Source organism: Miniopterus natalensis, chromosome 2, assembly GCF_054644295.1.
Source record: "Miniopterus natalensis isolate mMinNat1 chromosome 2, mMinNat1.hap1, whole genome shotgun sequence".
Taxonomy (NCBI): domain Eukaryota; kingdom Metazoa; phylum Chordata; class Mammalia; order Chiroptera; family Miniopteridae; genus Miniopterus; species Miniopterus natalensis.
This window is the reverse complement of record NC_142082.1, coordinates 6,521,223-6,535,624: the sequence shown is the minus strand read 5'-3', so window position 1 is coordinate 6,535,624 and position 14,402 is coordinate 6,521,223. Positions and strand designations below refer to the sequence as shown.

Genomic DNA, 14,402 nt, shown 5'->3' with positions numbered 1-14,402 from the left:
TGCACATCCAAGCTGACACTAGGTACCTGCCCTGGTCACCATTCAGGGAGACGGCTTCCGGGCAGGAAAGAGTTAAGGTGTGTGCAAAAACCACATACACACAGTTTTCTCTCTGCTTTTTATGGCAGCTACGTGGTGATTTTCCCCTTGCACACGCCAATGTATTTGGGGTGGATCACTCCCATGCATAATAAACCACTACGGGGACGCGTCTTAAAAGCCAAGAGTCGCAGTGTATGTGAAAAGCATTACTTTACACTTCACTGTTCATGTGGGGACTAATTAATGAATACCTAATGCCATTCACTCACAATTAGATCACTTATGTTTAACCACATGCTTTCTATGCACACATATATAAATATTAATTCTGGATAGACTGATAATCATTCTGCACCGTAACAATTAAACAGCTGTACCCTGTCTCCCGTGTTAAGCGACGGAGCTGCAGGCGAGCTTGGCAAGCAGATGGTCTTACCCACCCATGCTTAATGCTAAAGACTTTTTTTTTAAGAAAAGAGGTGTTGACAAATCAGAAGAAGTGGGCATAGTTTTCATGCAAATCGGCCCATTTGCAATGTAGATTACCTTGAAAACTAATTTGGTGGATAGAAAAAAAATTAGGCTCTGTTGTTAGAGAAAGGCACTATATTACATTGGGATATGGTAGATTCCCCACCAACACAATTATTTCCTAATTTCATTCAACCAACAGAGTTTAATGGAAAAGCAGCTGGCAAAGTATTCATATTTATGGACCTCCTTTGACTGCTCCTTAATTTATCCAAGGCACATGTCTGCCAACCCCAGGAATAATGGCCATATTTCAGACAGCTGCTTTCCAGCTTCACTAGGAGCACTCAGGGAGGAGAGGGTCAGTGAACCCGTCTCGAGGAAGAGCACAGAAAAGACTGGCTGGACTCACCCCATAATCTGTGAGCGTAGTTATGTTAACCATGAACAGGGAGACAAGCCGTAGCTTCTGAATGGACCAACAACCATAACCAAACTCGCAATTTCAAAGCAGGCAGGGGGAAAAGGAACCGTTTTAAGATGAAGAGAGGCAATTTTCAACTTGTCATAGTCAAGAAACAACAGAGGTTGATTCTACCACTGAAAGGACACTAATGTGCCCTCGTGGGGAGGAATGATATTCCTTGAAATCGCGGGCTAATCCTTCCACCCTCACCACGGAATCAATGCAGAGCTGCGGTGCATCTCGGTGGGCTGGGGGTGGTCTCCTGCGCCAAAAGGCTGCCGGTCCGGTTCCCCACCCGCCTGGGCTGTGGCCACCCCTGCAGGGTGCTCCCATTCACATCTCACATCAATGTTTCTCTCTCTCTCCCTCTCCCTTCCTCTCTCTCTAAAAAGGAATAAAAAAAAATCTTAAAAAAAACACGTAAGTCACAGTCAACGTTTTACTAATTTCAGTCCAAATACTCCAGCAACAACCACAGTAGCAATAAGGACCACCTACGAGGTGCTTCCTTCGTGCCAGGTTTTGCTCAGGGCTCCTCTCCACGTCTGAAGTCACTGAGCACTCTCAGCAACTCAGTGAGGCAGGTCCTATTTTCAGTCCCACTTTGAGATAAGGAAATAGAGGCTCAGATAAGTGATTTCCTGAGATCGCCCAGCTATCAAGTAGCAGAGCTGGGCACCGAGGCAGGTCAGGTTTGCGTGATCTGAAATGATCTACGCTGGGGGGCTCTTTAAGAAAAGAGCACCAGCCCTGGCCGGTGGGGCTCAGCTGTTGGCAGCACTGTCTTGGGCACTGCAGGGTGGTGGGTTTGGGGTGTGTGGGGGATGCGACCAGGGGATGTTTCTTTCTCTCTCTTTCCCCCTTCCTCTCTCTAAAATCAATGAAAAACATATCCTTGGGTGAAGAGTTAAAAAAAGAAAAAATACCAAATAATAAATATGAAATTAGGTGCAGAATTATGTAGAATGAGGAAATATCACAACATATTGTAATTTTTAAGCTGATCAATACCACAAGTATCAGAAAAAAAAGCATATTTTTAAGCGAGCACCTGACATATCTCTAATAAATATTTTTCCCTGTATTCTGTGGGCTATACTTACTCACTGCCTCTTAAAAGACAATGACTTTGTAATGTTTTCTATGGCAAGAATAGAAAAACAATTCAGGCTTTATTCAATGTGATTGTTTAACATGGTTTTCATTATTGATAGTTTAGAAAAGTTTCATTAGGCTTCAAAATTTGTTATCAGTAATGCCATATAAGTTTTTGGCATTACTGCCAATTCGGGAAGCCTTTTTATCATATGATAAACTAACCTTCCGTGCCGTGATGTCCTCAAGCGGAATACTATTGAGTTTATGTTGTCTGTCGGTATCGGGACTTTGAGAATAAACAAGAACTCTTTCCGGTCATGTTCCCAGGGCTCGGATACATGAGATGCTAACAGGCGTGGCTGTGCGCCCTGCGGAGCTGCTACAGGCTTGTGTCCTACAGATGCAGGAATTTTGATAAATTCCTCAAAATATTCACCACGAAGAGAAAAGTGTGTAAGTTCCATAATCAAGTATCTTTCTGACAGGAGAAGACTGCTTGGATCAGGCATTTTGCAATGAATCTGACGAGAGGCAGCATTTTCTACAGATTTACTAGTTTCTCTACATTTCAAATGTCCTCTCCTAGACTAGGTCTCTACTTCCTGAGCAGGGCCCCACAGGACACATTCACAGCCTCACAGAACCTCTGACCCTGAGCTTTGATGTCATCAGGTGAGTCAGCGGGTGGCAGGAGCATCCCTGGGTGGCCAGCAGCAACTACCACAGACAGCAAGGACTTCACACTTCAGATACATCCGACTACATCGAGACTAAACGGACCCCAGCTCAAAGTCTCCTTGGCTAAGTCCTCCAAGTGCCGGTCACCCCAGAGCCATCCTACACCAGGAAAAGTGTGATGGGAAGAAACTTGGGAGTGGAAAGAGACAAAGGTAACTGACGCGCAAATTTTATATAAACAAATGACCGTATAAACCCACGGTCCCCTCGCAAGATCTAAGAAGGGGCCTGTGCAAGCGAGGAGCCCTAAAACTTAAGCTACATGAGTTTCACAATAAACACATCCCAAGCCCTGTCAGGACTCAGGCAGGTGGCATGAGAAATCCTTTCTTAACTATTAAGTCACAGGGACAGAGGTGAAGCCAAATATCCCCCAGGACGAACATTTGCAGGTGTAAGTGCGAACCTATATCCACTTTATAAGGGGAGCTACAAAGTTTGAATAAAAATGTAAAAAGACAGATGTAGAATTTCTATAGTCTATATTATTATAAATACGATTATCAATTTGGAAACATTACAAAAGTTTCAAAGAGTATTGATTTTGTAATCTAAGTGAAACATCTATCAGTGTCATTTTTTTTCAAAATTGTCACCCATTTTTAAAAATTTAACTAAAATGCGATCCTTTTGCCATTTTCCTGAGAAAATTAGAACAAACCTAAGCTTGTCCGCCCTGCTATAGTTCTGATCTTTCTTTTACCCCCACATTGTTCAGTAGAAAACTCCCCAACTGTGTGTATTTCATTTCCAATCTCTCATTGCCAGCATCCCAAAGCCCAAAGCAGCCGGTTTTAATAGCGGTATGCTGAGCACCGCAGGTCTAAGTTTTTTCTGAACAAACAAAGCATGTCTCTGTGATCATTAATGATCTTGTTTCCCAGTGTACTAAAGAATTAGAATAAAAACAAATAGCTAGTCTTTTGTAGCTTAAAGGAATTAGGATTTCCCCCAGGCCGAATTTCCATCTGAATTGCCTGAAAGTACATGAAAATCAATGTAGCTCAATAAACAACTCTGTGTTTGAGATTTTACTAGAAGGAAAATACCAGGACAGACTCCACCTCTCTCTCATCTCCAAGATTTTAAACGGCACTTTCTCTCTGACCCCAACCAGAACAGACAGGGTGGGGCAAAAGCAGGCTTCCAGTTGTGAGTACCCAAAACAGTTTATTCTTGTATTACTATTTATTAATTATTGTATTATTTTGTATATGAACAATTATAAACCTACTTTTGCCCACTCCTGCATTAAATTCTTGTTAAGTCATATGCATCCTGAGGCTAGGTTTTAGTTTTTAACAATGAAAAGGAAATTACATTAACTTTTTTTTTTTTGAAATCCTCACTCGGGGATATGTTTTTATTGATTTTAGAGAGAGAGGAAGGCAGGGGGGTGAGAGCGAGAAACATCAATGCGCGAGAGAAATATCGATCAGTTGCCTCCCATAAGCACCCTGACTGGGGATGGAACCAGCAACTGAGGTATGAGCCCTGACCAGGTAGCAACTGAAACCTTTCGGTGTATGGGAGGAAGCTCCGACCACCTGGGCCACCTGGCCAGGGCTCATTAACTCTTTCAAGCAAATTCACTGGTCAGAAATTTTGTTTTATTTCTAGTTTTATTTAAACTTCAGCACCCAAAACACTGACTGGGCTGCCATTTGCTCATTCATCCTTAACATTAAATTAGAAACTAATTTATTAAACGCTATTTGCTACGTACTTTAATTAAAGTGACTTACAACCTAGTATCTCATTTGACTCTAACAACCCTATGAGATACATAATAATCACATGTGAGAAAACATAGGAAGAGGGGTTAAATGACTTACCAAGGCCATGGCTAGCGCTAGGTAAATGGTTCGGCAAGGATTCAAATTCCAAAAGCTCTTAAATGGAATATTCTACTTCAAAATCTCATGTCATAGGCATTATTACAGCTATTTTACATTTGGAAAAAAACCCAGGTTCAAAGCAGCTGCTGTAGCTCAGTTGGTTGGGTGTCATCCTGGGCACCAAAAGGCCAGGTCGACTCCTGGTCAGGGCACATGCCCAGGTTGTGGGCTCCATCCCTGGTGGGGGGCCTGCAGGAGGAGCCGATCCATGTTATGCTCTCACATGGATGTTTCTCTTTCTCTCTTCTCCTTTCTAAAAATCAACAAACTATTAACAACAACAACAAAATAAAACAGTTAAGACACAAGTTATAGTGAATAAGTCACAGAACTGATTTGAAAACATATCTCTGAAATTTCAGAGCCTATGCTTTTTTTCCCATTCTGTTACACTGACTTTTACAAGGAGTAGTATTCAAACATCCCAGATGAGATGATCGATAATTGCTTAATGGATAAAGAAATGAATAAATTTTCAAATGAAAAGTAACTCAGGCATGCAAATGCCACAGGAAAAATAAAAATAAAAGTTGAATGAAATTGAGAACAAGGGAACCCCATGCTTAAATCTAGTAATTTCCCAAATAAAGCAAAAATTGTCAATAAACTCTAAAATTGCAAGAGACGTCGAGGGGCTTCCAGACAGGGACACTACTGGAGGATTGATGGAAAGAATTTAAAAAAAACACGCCTCTCCAAAAAAACACTCAACAAACTGACAAAAAGGACATACAGACCCTCCACATTTCACGCCTAAATAACGTGGCACTGCTAAAGCTTACTGGAGTGGAGATGCAAAAATTTCTTTGGGATCTTGATCCAGGATTTAAATGTTCTCTAACCTAAGGTTCTGCATTCTCTCTAACCAACATTTAAACAATTAAACCCATTTTCTCCATTTCTGTCTGTGGTGAAATGGAAAATGTCAATCAGCCTCCAGAAAACCATTTCTCCCTCTGCCAAGATTTGCACTTCTTTACCTTCCTAACAACCCTCCCTGGTGAGTAGGTAACAATCAAATGTGTGGCTCCATCTCCACCCTCTTTCCCTGCAGGTCCAATCTCACCTACCGCCTCTAATGCTCATAGAAACAAATGGATGGCTGTAGGGGCAAATTTTTCAGCAAATGCTAAAAAGAACAGTTCTTGGGGAAGCTACAGGTTAGTAATACTCAAAATTTGGCACTTGGGATTTATCATTGCCCAGGATATTGTTAGCATTTCATGGAAAAGTTATGGATTCTACTTACACACATCTGTTCATCAGAGTCCCACATGACATTCACATTGTTTATGTGGTGAATCAACTCTACCCACAGGCCAACCAACTCCAGTCACAGCCAATCAACTCCAGCCACAGGCCCATCAACTTTAGTCACAGGCCAAACAACTCCAGCCCCAGGCCAACTGGATAAGCAGTTTTCCCCTCTTTTGTGAAACAAGAAGAAAAGAGTTGCCGTGACGTGATTACAGAGTCTGGTTCCAGTTCAATACATTCATAGTGAACTTACTGAGTTAGGCCAAGGCAAGAGTCACCCAGCTCACGGATTTCCCCCTCATGTACCTCAACTCTCACAATATGAATCTGTTTAAGTTTTTTTAAATATAAAGTCAGCCATACAATATTCCAATTTATACCAACTATCATTTATAAACCACTTAATTATATTTCATATTTTTTAACTTGCTTTTGGATCCTCTAAGTGTTCTGACATCTTTCCTATTCATGAAGAACAGAGGCAGGAACATGGGCGTGATAACCATTTGACCCTTTAGTGGAATGGTCGCATACAAAGGGTGAAGCATATGGTATCTGAGCATCGGGAACAGCGCTAGGCCTGTTAAACTATGTCGGTAATAACTGCGGGTGCTTATTTGATGTGGTTCAATCATGTAACGTATTCTTTATGAAAGGATCCAACAATCATAAATGCTTCTCTGGGGAGGAAGGAAGAGATATTTATTTTATTTGTAATACTGCTAAAAGTAGGCTTTCCTGTGTTTCATTTCCCATCTGCATACGTCTCGAGTCAAAGTCTAACCCAGAGGACGAAGATCTTGGGGACAATGAACCTGAGGACGAATATGCCTAATTTCCCGAAAAGGTGATTCATCATGGGGGGGGGAAATACGAACACACCAAGAAAACTGTCAGGACGGGATCCTTCCAGGTGGGCGGTGTGCTCAGTGAATACTCTAGATCCACAACCTATTTCACCACCAAAATGCCTACGGTTTTATAAACAGCTATGAAGATAGTATGAAGACTAATGGAGAATATTCTTTGCTTTCTATTGGGAACTTGTCTGCTTCTGTTTAATTTCTCCACTGCTTTTTCAATTAACCTCCCTGCTTGTATTCAATGAGATGGCACATAATACGGAAAAAGAAAAAACACCTTGCTGATTTATGAATATTCTCTCCTAAAGTGGCAGCTGCTTCCAGTCAGGTGCCTGGGCGCTGAAATGGAGGAAACGCACAGCGCAGTAACCACGGGGAATGCGAGGACACGCGTGGTTCCCTGGGCTGTTTAATTAGGGCCTCACAAAGGCCGCCTTGAAGACGGGCCCCGAGGCGTCCCGTGGCCAGATACGCAGGTAGCGAGCAGACGGGGAAAGCCAGTGGGATCTCTATGTGCCAAGATCTGGAGCAACAGCTCTAATCGCACAAAAGAGCAAAAACAATGGTTTAAAGGTTCCCTACATCTTTAAAAAGGTTCACTTCTAGGATTTATTTTTAAATAAGACAGGCCCTTCATTTCCACATTGTTACTTATACGGACAAAAAGCTGCAAAATTAAATGCAGCGGCAGAAATGGAATCCTTAGCACCACAGCAAGACATGCTGCATTAGAACAAAAACCCCTCTGTTGCCCACACAACTGAGAAGTTGCTCAAGAACAGCCCAAGGGGGAGAAACGAACCATGAAATATTGCCAAGGTCAGTGAGAACCACAGTAGGATTCAGTAACTGTTGATTGGCAAGTTAAATCTGCCCATTAACTTTATACCTATTAACTTTATAGTGTACGTCTTGGTTTTCTAAGCTAGGTACACGTGTGTTTTGTTGTACTTCCTGGGATACATACATGCAGTCAAGTATGTAAACTGCCCCCCCCCCCCCCCCCCCCCCGACTAGAATCAGTTCACTGCTGGCTGGCTATGGAGTGGGTGGGGTTATAAGATAAGAGCGGGTGTGAGCAGAGCCCTTTCCTGCCCTCCTCGGGTAGACAGGCATTCTGGAATTTGGGCATGGAGCTGTTAGGTCACGGGGTATCACACTGTCCTCTGCGTGCCCACAGGAAGATACACAAACTGTGGTTGTCAACTTTTCTCTGCCTTAACGCGGATCCCATGAACCCCAGGAAGCCACTGCCCTGCGGGGCCTCTCTCGGAGAGGAGTGGCGGGGAAAACCACACAACACGGTGGGGGTGAGCGAGCGCCCCGCAAGTGCTGTGAGTATGCATTTGCCGTCGATCTCGTTAGAACAACACGTGTCCCCAGGTTTGGGCAGTAAGCACACTGCACAAGGGAAACCCTGAGGATGTTTCTCAGGTAAGAGGCAACGTAACGAGCCCGACCTTTAGAAGTCTGCTGGGCTGGCCTTGGCTGGCATCTGGAGAGCTGGATGTTCCTTACACCGATAAGGTTAATTTGCACACCCGAAGCCCTAAACACCTGCTTTTCTTCGGAGAGCCTGGAATTTTGGTGGTTTTGTCGTAGCCGACAGAGACTACCTGTTGGAGCAGCCCCGATCAAAACCTTAACTCTCGGAGTCTCCAAGGGGCTTCACTGGGCAGAAAAACGGCACAGGTTGACGCATGTCATTACTGGAGAGAGGCACGCTGTATGTGACCTCTCCTGGGGCAGGAAGAACACAGGACATCTGTGTGTGGGTTTCCCGACACCCCCTGCTAACTCATGTCCCTTTCTGGTAACTATATGGCCGTGAGTAGAGCCTCCCTGGGTCCCGTGACCTCGGCTAGTTGGTTCAACCGTATGTGGGGGCGGTAGTGGGATCCTTGAAACAAATGTCAGGGGTGTCAGCACGATCAGAAAGAGCCTCATGACGTTTTATAAAGACACAACTGTGACAGTTTATACACTGTATGTGATTGCAATTTTCCCATGGAAAAATTCCTGGCTGACCAATTCCTGCAAGCAAAAAAAGCGAAAGACGTAATACTTACAGGTGCACTGGAAGAAGAAACTGCTTTAGATATCAAGACATCCCCTGAAAGCTTTATCGAATTTTATCCTACAGACATAAACGATGTGGAGAAACACTACCTCAAATGACGAAATTTCTGCAGGACTGTGCCATTTATAATGAATACTGTACACTTTCATTGAAGCGAGGCAGAAACTGATTACAGTTGACCCTTGAATAATGCCTGGCTTAGGGGCTCCGACCCCGCACAGACAAAAATACACATATAACTCCTGACTCCCTAAAAACTTGAGTTGTCCCTCAGTATCCAAGGAGGATTGGTTCCAAGACCCTCCACAGATACCAAACTCTTCAATGCTCCTGTCCCCTTCTAAAACTGTGTAGATCAATGCATATATCCGGCCCTCTGCATCCACAGACGCCCAACCATGGATCAGACAGTATAAGGATTTATTGAAAAATATCCACATACCAGTTACCTGCACAGTTCAAACCCATGTTGTTCAAGGGTCAGCTGAACTAATTTTTGCTGTATTTTCTTTAATTAAATGTTTTCAGTTGAGTGACTCAAATGGTAAAAGCAAAAAAAGGCACTGAATACCTTGAAGATGTGGGTACTAGGTAACTGACAAGTGCAAAGATGTGTAATTCTCCTGGAATCTATAGAAGCCAAAAAGGCCACAGATTTAGACATTTTTTAAAAATAAAATTTTTGTTTTGGTTATGCAATGGCAAGATGGAACATTAAAAAGTAATGTCCAATGAAAGCTTATTTATAGGTAAGAAATGAAATCATCTTTATGTGCATCAATTTTTGTAGCCACCACAAACAACAATGAATAAAAATTCCTTATACTTCATACGGATGTCAGTTATTCTAAAAAGAACTAAATTGCCATTGTAAGTGATAATCTTACTTAAAAAACAATTCCTGCCCGGCCAGTGTGGCTCAACGGTTGAGCATCGACCTGATCCAGGAGATCGCACTTCAGTTCCTGGCCAGGGCACATGCCTGGGTTGTGGGCTTGATCCCCAGCAGGGGGCATGCAGGAGGCAGCCGATCAATGACTCTCTCAGCATTGATGTTTCTCTCTCTCTCTCCCCCTTTCCCTTCCTCTCTCTGAAATCAATAAAAAATATATTTAAAAAGACAACAAAAAAACCTAATTCCTCTTTAATAAAGATGGCTAAAAATTAATGAGAAGATACTAGCTTTTCTTTCTTTTTTGCAATTAAAATAAAAAAAATTATTAAATGTATCGGGGCGACATTGGCTAATAAAATTATAAAGGTTTCAAGTGTACAATTCTATAATACGCCATCTGTATATTGCCTGTGTGTTCACCTCCCAAAGTCAAAACTTCTCTACCACCATATATCTGACCCCCTTTACCACCTCCGCCAACCCCTTTCCCTCTGGTAACCACCACCGTTGTCTGTGTCTATGAGTGTGCATTGGCTTGTCCTGTTTGCTGCTTTCTAAAGTAGAAAGCCAGCAAACACGAGCTCTTTCGTGGCACGGGGAGGGGCACGGAGGGGCTGGCCTACCGATGGTGCAGTGCTCGCCATTCCAGCCCTGGCTGCATTCACACTTGCCGTCCTTGCAGGTCCCGTGCTCCGTGCAGCGAGGGTGGCAGGCTCTCTGGTTGCACGCCGGGCCTGTCCAGCCTTCTTCACAGCGACACGTGCCTCCCATGCACACACCGTGGGCGCCGCAGTCCACGGAGCATATTTCTATATCGAGAAAGGGGAGTTGGGGCAGGAGAGAAGAGCAGCAGGCAGTGAGAAGGGGAATGAATAGGCCTTGTGAAAGTGAAAAACAGTCACTGGAAACAAATCACGAGTATTTATACACTAAATGAATTCAGAGTCCACCACTAAGAATATAAACGGTAGAAGGTCACTTTTTCGTTCATTATTTAATCTTATATGCTGCACTAATTGTGCGTGAAATACACATGACAACTTTGTTATAAATAATTGTCTATATTATACAATTGTGTGTGAAATACACATAACAATTTTGTTATAAATAATTGTCTATATTATACAATTGTGCGTGAAATACACATGACAATTTTGTTATAATAATTGTCTATGTATGTAGACACATGTGCACACGGGCTACCAATAAAAACACGATTCATAAAGAGAAGAAAATGCACACACATGTGCGCACACACATATGTATCTGAGAGTATCTTTGGATAGTCAAGGACGCACGCACACGTGTTACTACATCAAATTAATATTAAATTAGTGAATTATTTCAGGGTTTAACAGGCGACGAACAGCAGCTGGGCTTCACCCCTACAGCAAGAATGGAAAAGGTGCTATTTCTAATCCTCCAGTTTAAAATTTAAAAATATTCGGAAACTTTTATTAAAAAGCATCGAGCATTGTGTGCACACTAGCTTGCTTGTGAAGCACAGGCGTGCTGGGTAAACAGAAGAAATTGCGTTTCCCTTTTCAGTGAATCTGTATTGTTGACAGATAAAAGCTGCTTAGCAAAACCAAAGTGGAAAAGCAGGTTAATCACATACCTACTGACTATGTCGTTTCAAAAACAAGGTTTTCAATGACTGGAATTACTGAAAGGAGCACAAGAGACTTAAAACTATAATCATAGGTTAGGTTTTTAAAAAAGAATTCAGGTGTCAGAAGTAATTGTTTTTTTCTTAAAAAGCTTTCTTTTACTAGATCCAATTGAGGGAGAGGCACAGAGAGACAACTTGGAAGGGTGTTTTATTTTTTACAAGTTAAATAAAATTATCACTTTTCTCTAAGATTGAAAGACTGTTGTTTAGTTTTGGTTTTTTTGCACTAAAAATGCTGAACACTAAAACCCTGAAATCATTTCAAACAAACAGAAAGTGGACTATAAGCCTTATTCTTAAATTAAAAAAATGGTAACTTCATGTAGTCCCATGTTCCTATTTTCCCCATTCTTTGCCCGAATAACATTTCTCAGACACCGTCCTTCTCTGTCTCAAAGTGCTGCTGAATTTTTAACACCCTCTCAAGGCACCGTGAGAGTTGTAACATTTCTTATGAACAACAGCCAGGACTATTAACTGGAGGAGAGCGGGCCACGGCTTCTCATGCCACATTTTCTATCTCGTTTGAATTAAATTTTTGATTAAGAGATCTAAGGTGGTTTGATTAACTTCACAGGAACAGAACGTCAACTTGGCTCCAGAAGAGAGAGGTTTCTTTCTTCCATCTAATCGATGTTTCATTAGGGCGAAGGTGTTTATCAGCGTCTAGCACACTAGCTTTGAGCAAGGTGCGTCGATCTTTGTAATGAACTTATTAATTAGAGATAATTTAATTGCAGTGGAATTGGAGGGCTAATTAATGGGCAAACTGCTGATGAAGATAGAGGAAAGTTCTATTGCTTTCACACCATAAACTTTCTGAGGGAAATAATTCATTTCTTCTCTTTCAGCAGCTTCACCAAATGTTTCTTTGGCTGTAAAGTCTACTCTCTTATTGGACTCAGATATCTGAAGGTTGTTTCACAACTGCAGAAGAGGCAGCTGGTGAAGTGTTTTGCTTTAGGATTCGGTAAGAAATTCAGAATTATACAGCTAGCAAATGTTAAGTCACAAATATGAATTAACGTTTTCGTAAACTTTGAGAACTGGGCAACATGTAGATAAATTTGAGGCACATGAATCCAGTATTTTCACGGGATGTGTATATGCATGTTTGAGATCTTTACTAATAATTTTAAATACGTTTTCTGTCTTTTTTTGCAGCCTAATAGCAAAGTATATTCAGTGCTTACGTTCCTCCAAAAACAGTACTATCCTTACTGTTCAACTCTATAGATTGAGAGTTTAATATATGTCAAGTTTCTGCTTTGTGCTGGAGATAGAGACAAACAGGACGAAGTCATTCTGTATAAAGGAAAAGTCAGATTTTCCAATAGATAAGTAATTACACATCAGCATAAAAATTAATTAGTCTAAATATGTAAAATAATGATATGTGATTGTGGCAGCTAATTTAAAATTTTGAATAACATTTATATCTTTTTTTGCTATTCGCAGCAATATCATTTTATGAAGAAGACTGAATAGTCTTCAGAGTTATTTAATATAAACTACAGCCCTGAAGGGTTTGGCTCAGTGGTTAGAGCGTCGTCAGCCCGTGGACTGAAGGGTCCAGGGTTCCATTCCAGCCAAGGCATGTAGCTGGGTTGCAGGTTCGGCCCCAGGCCGTCCGGGCGGGAGCGGGAGGCAACCAATCAACGTGTCTCTCTCACATCAATGTTTCTCTCTCTCCCTTCCACTCTCTCTGAAAAGCAATGGGAAAAATATCCTCCAGTGAGGATTAAAAATAAACAAACAAACAACAAACTATCCTTTATAAAATAATTCAGGTAATGTTAAATAACTTTATATGCAACAAAAAAGGGGCTATTTTGCTGTTCCTTTCTTACTTGTATGATTGCAAGAAACACATCAGAATGATCGTATTTCAAACAAGTATTACTTTATAACCAGGATTATTATGCCTACTTTACTGAGAGCGGCAGAAGGGACCCGAGCTAGCGGCTTTACTGCACAAGTGATTATGTCTATAAACTTTAAGAGGATATCTTTGTGGGATGCATTTTTTTCTTTTAGCACGAAAGCTGGAAATGTAAATAAAAACTCAACAGCAATAACTAAAGTGCCTGTTTTGATTCTTGTCGTTATAAAATGCATTTTGAAGAACAGAGTTTGACAAAACAAGTTAGCGTGTTATTTAAAATAAAGCCACGCACCCTGCCGGGTAAGTGCTGGCTGGCGAGGATTTCCGAAAGCTCTTTAGTGAGTCCTCCCAGGCCGCCTGCGACCCGACCTGATCCGACGGGTTCCCGCGTCACTCCCCCTTCCCTAGCGGAGGCGACTTGCTCCAGGAGTCACGCAGGCCTAACCCAAGCTTCTCTCTTCTTCCAGGCCCCGTCCTCCACTTTCCCGCCTTCCTCCTCAGTTTTCCTCCTCTTCTTGGTATTATTTACTTTTGCTCGGATAGTCTGGGCACCCGAGCAGAAGTCACCACCTCTGCGTCTCACTCACGTCCCCACGGCCACCGCGCCATCCTGCCGACTCCATCACGCACACCGTGGCCTCCTTGTTTCCGACCGCCCGCTCTTCTCACCAACATCTACCTCTGTTTCCTTCGCAAGCCCTGTCTGCTCTGCCTGTATGGGTCCCTCGGGTTTATCTTGTTCCTTTCTACAGACCGATTCGCGCTCTGCTTGCCTCTCTTCGGGGAAAGCTCTCTGCCTTGCCTCCCGGTCGCCAGCGCCTCCCTGTTCATACGCGGACACTTACACAGTATCTCCAGGGCCGTCCCAAAACGCTGGTCTCACCACGCGAGCGGGCGCACACCCCTACCACCAGCCAACGCCCCACGATCTAAGCCTTCATGTGGAAACTGCTTCTTCCCCCGCCACTGGGCGCAGCCCCACGTTGACCTCACTGTCCCGTGCCCGTGGGCATTCTCACGGTTGATCTTTGCTAACA

The 14,402-nt window shown here is 42.7% G+C and overlaps 1 protein-coding gene across 1 annotated transcript in view; it reads right to left on the bottom strand.

Moving 5' to 3' along the window:
• TENM3 (teneurin transmembrane protein 3) overlaps positions 1-14,402 on the bottom strand; it is a 539,046-nt gene that overhangs the window by 84,819 nt on the left and 439,825 nt on the right. The window contains exon 12 of the mRNA XM_087814069.1: positions 10,432-10,617. Coding sequence (XP_087670195.1) covers positions 10,432-10,617 — 186 coding nt within the window. The remainder of the gene's footprint in view (positions 1-10,431; positions 10,618-14,402) is intronic.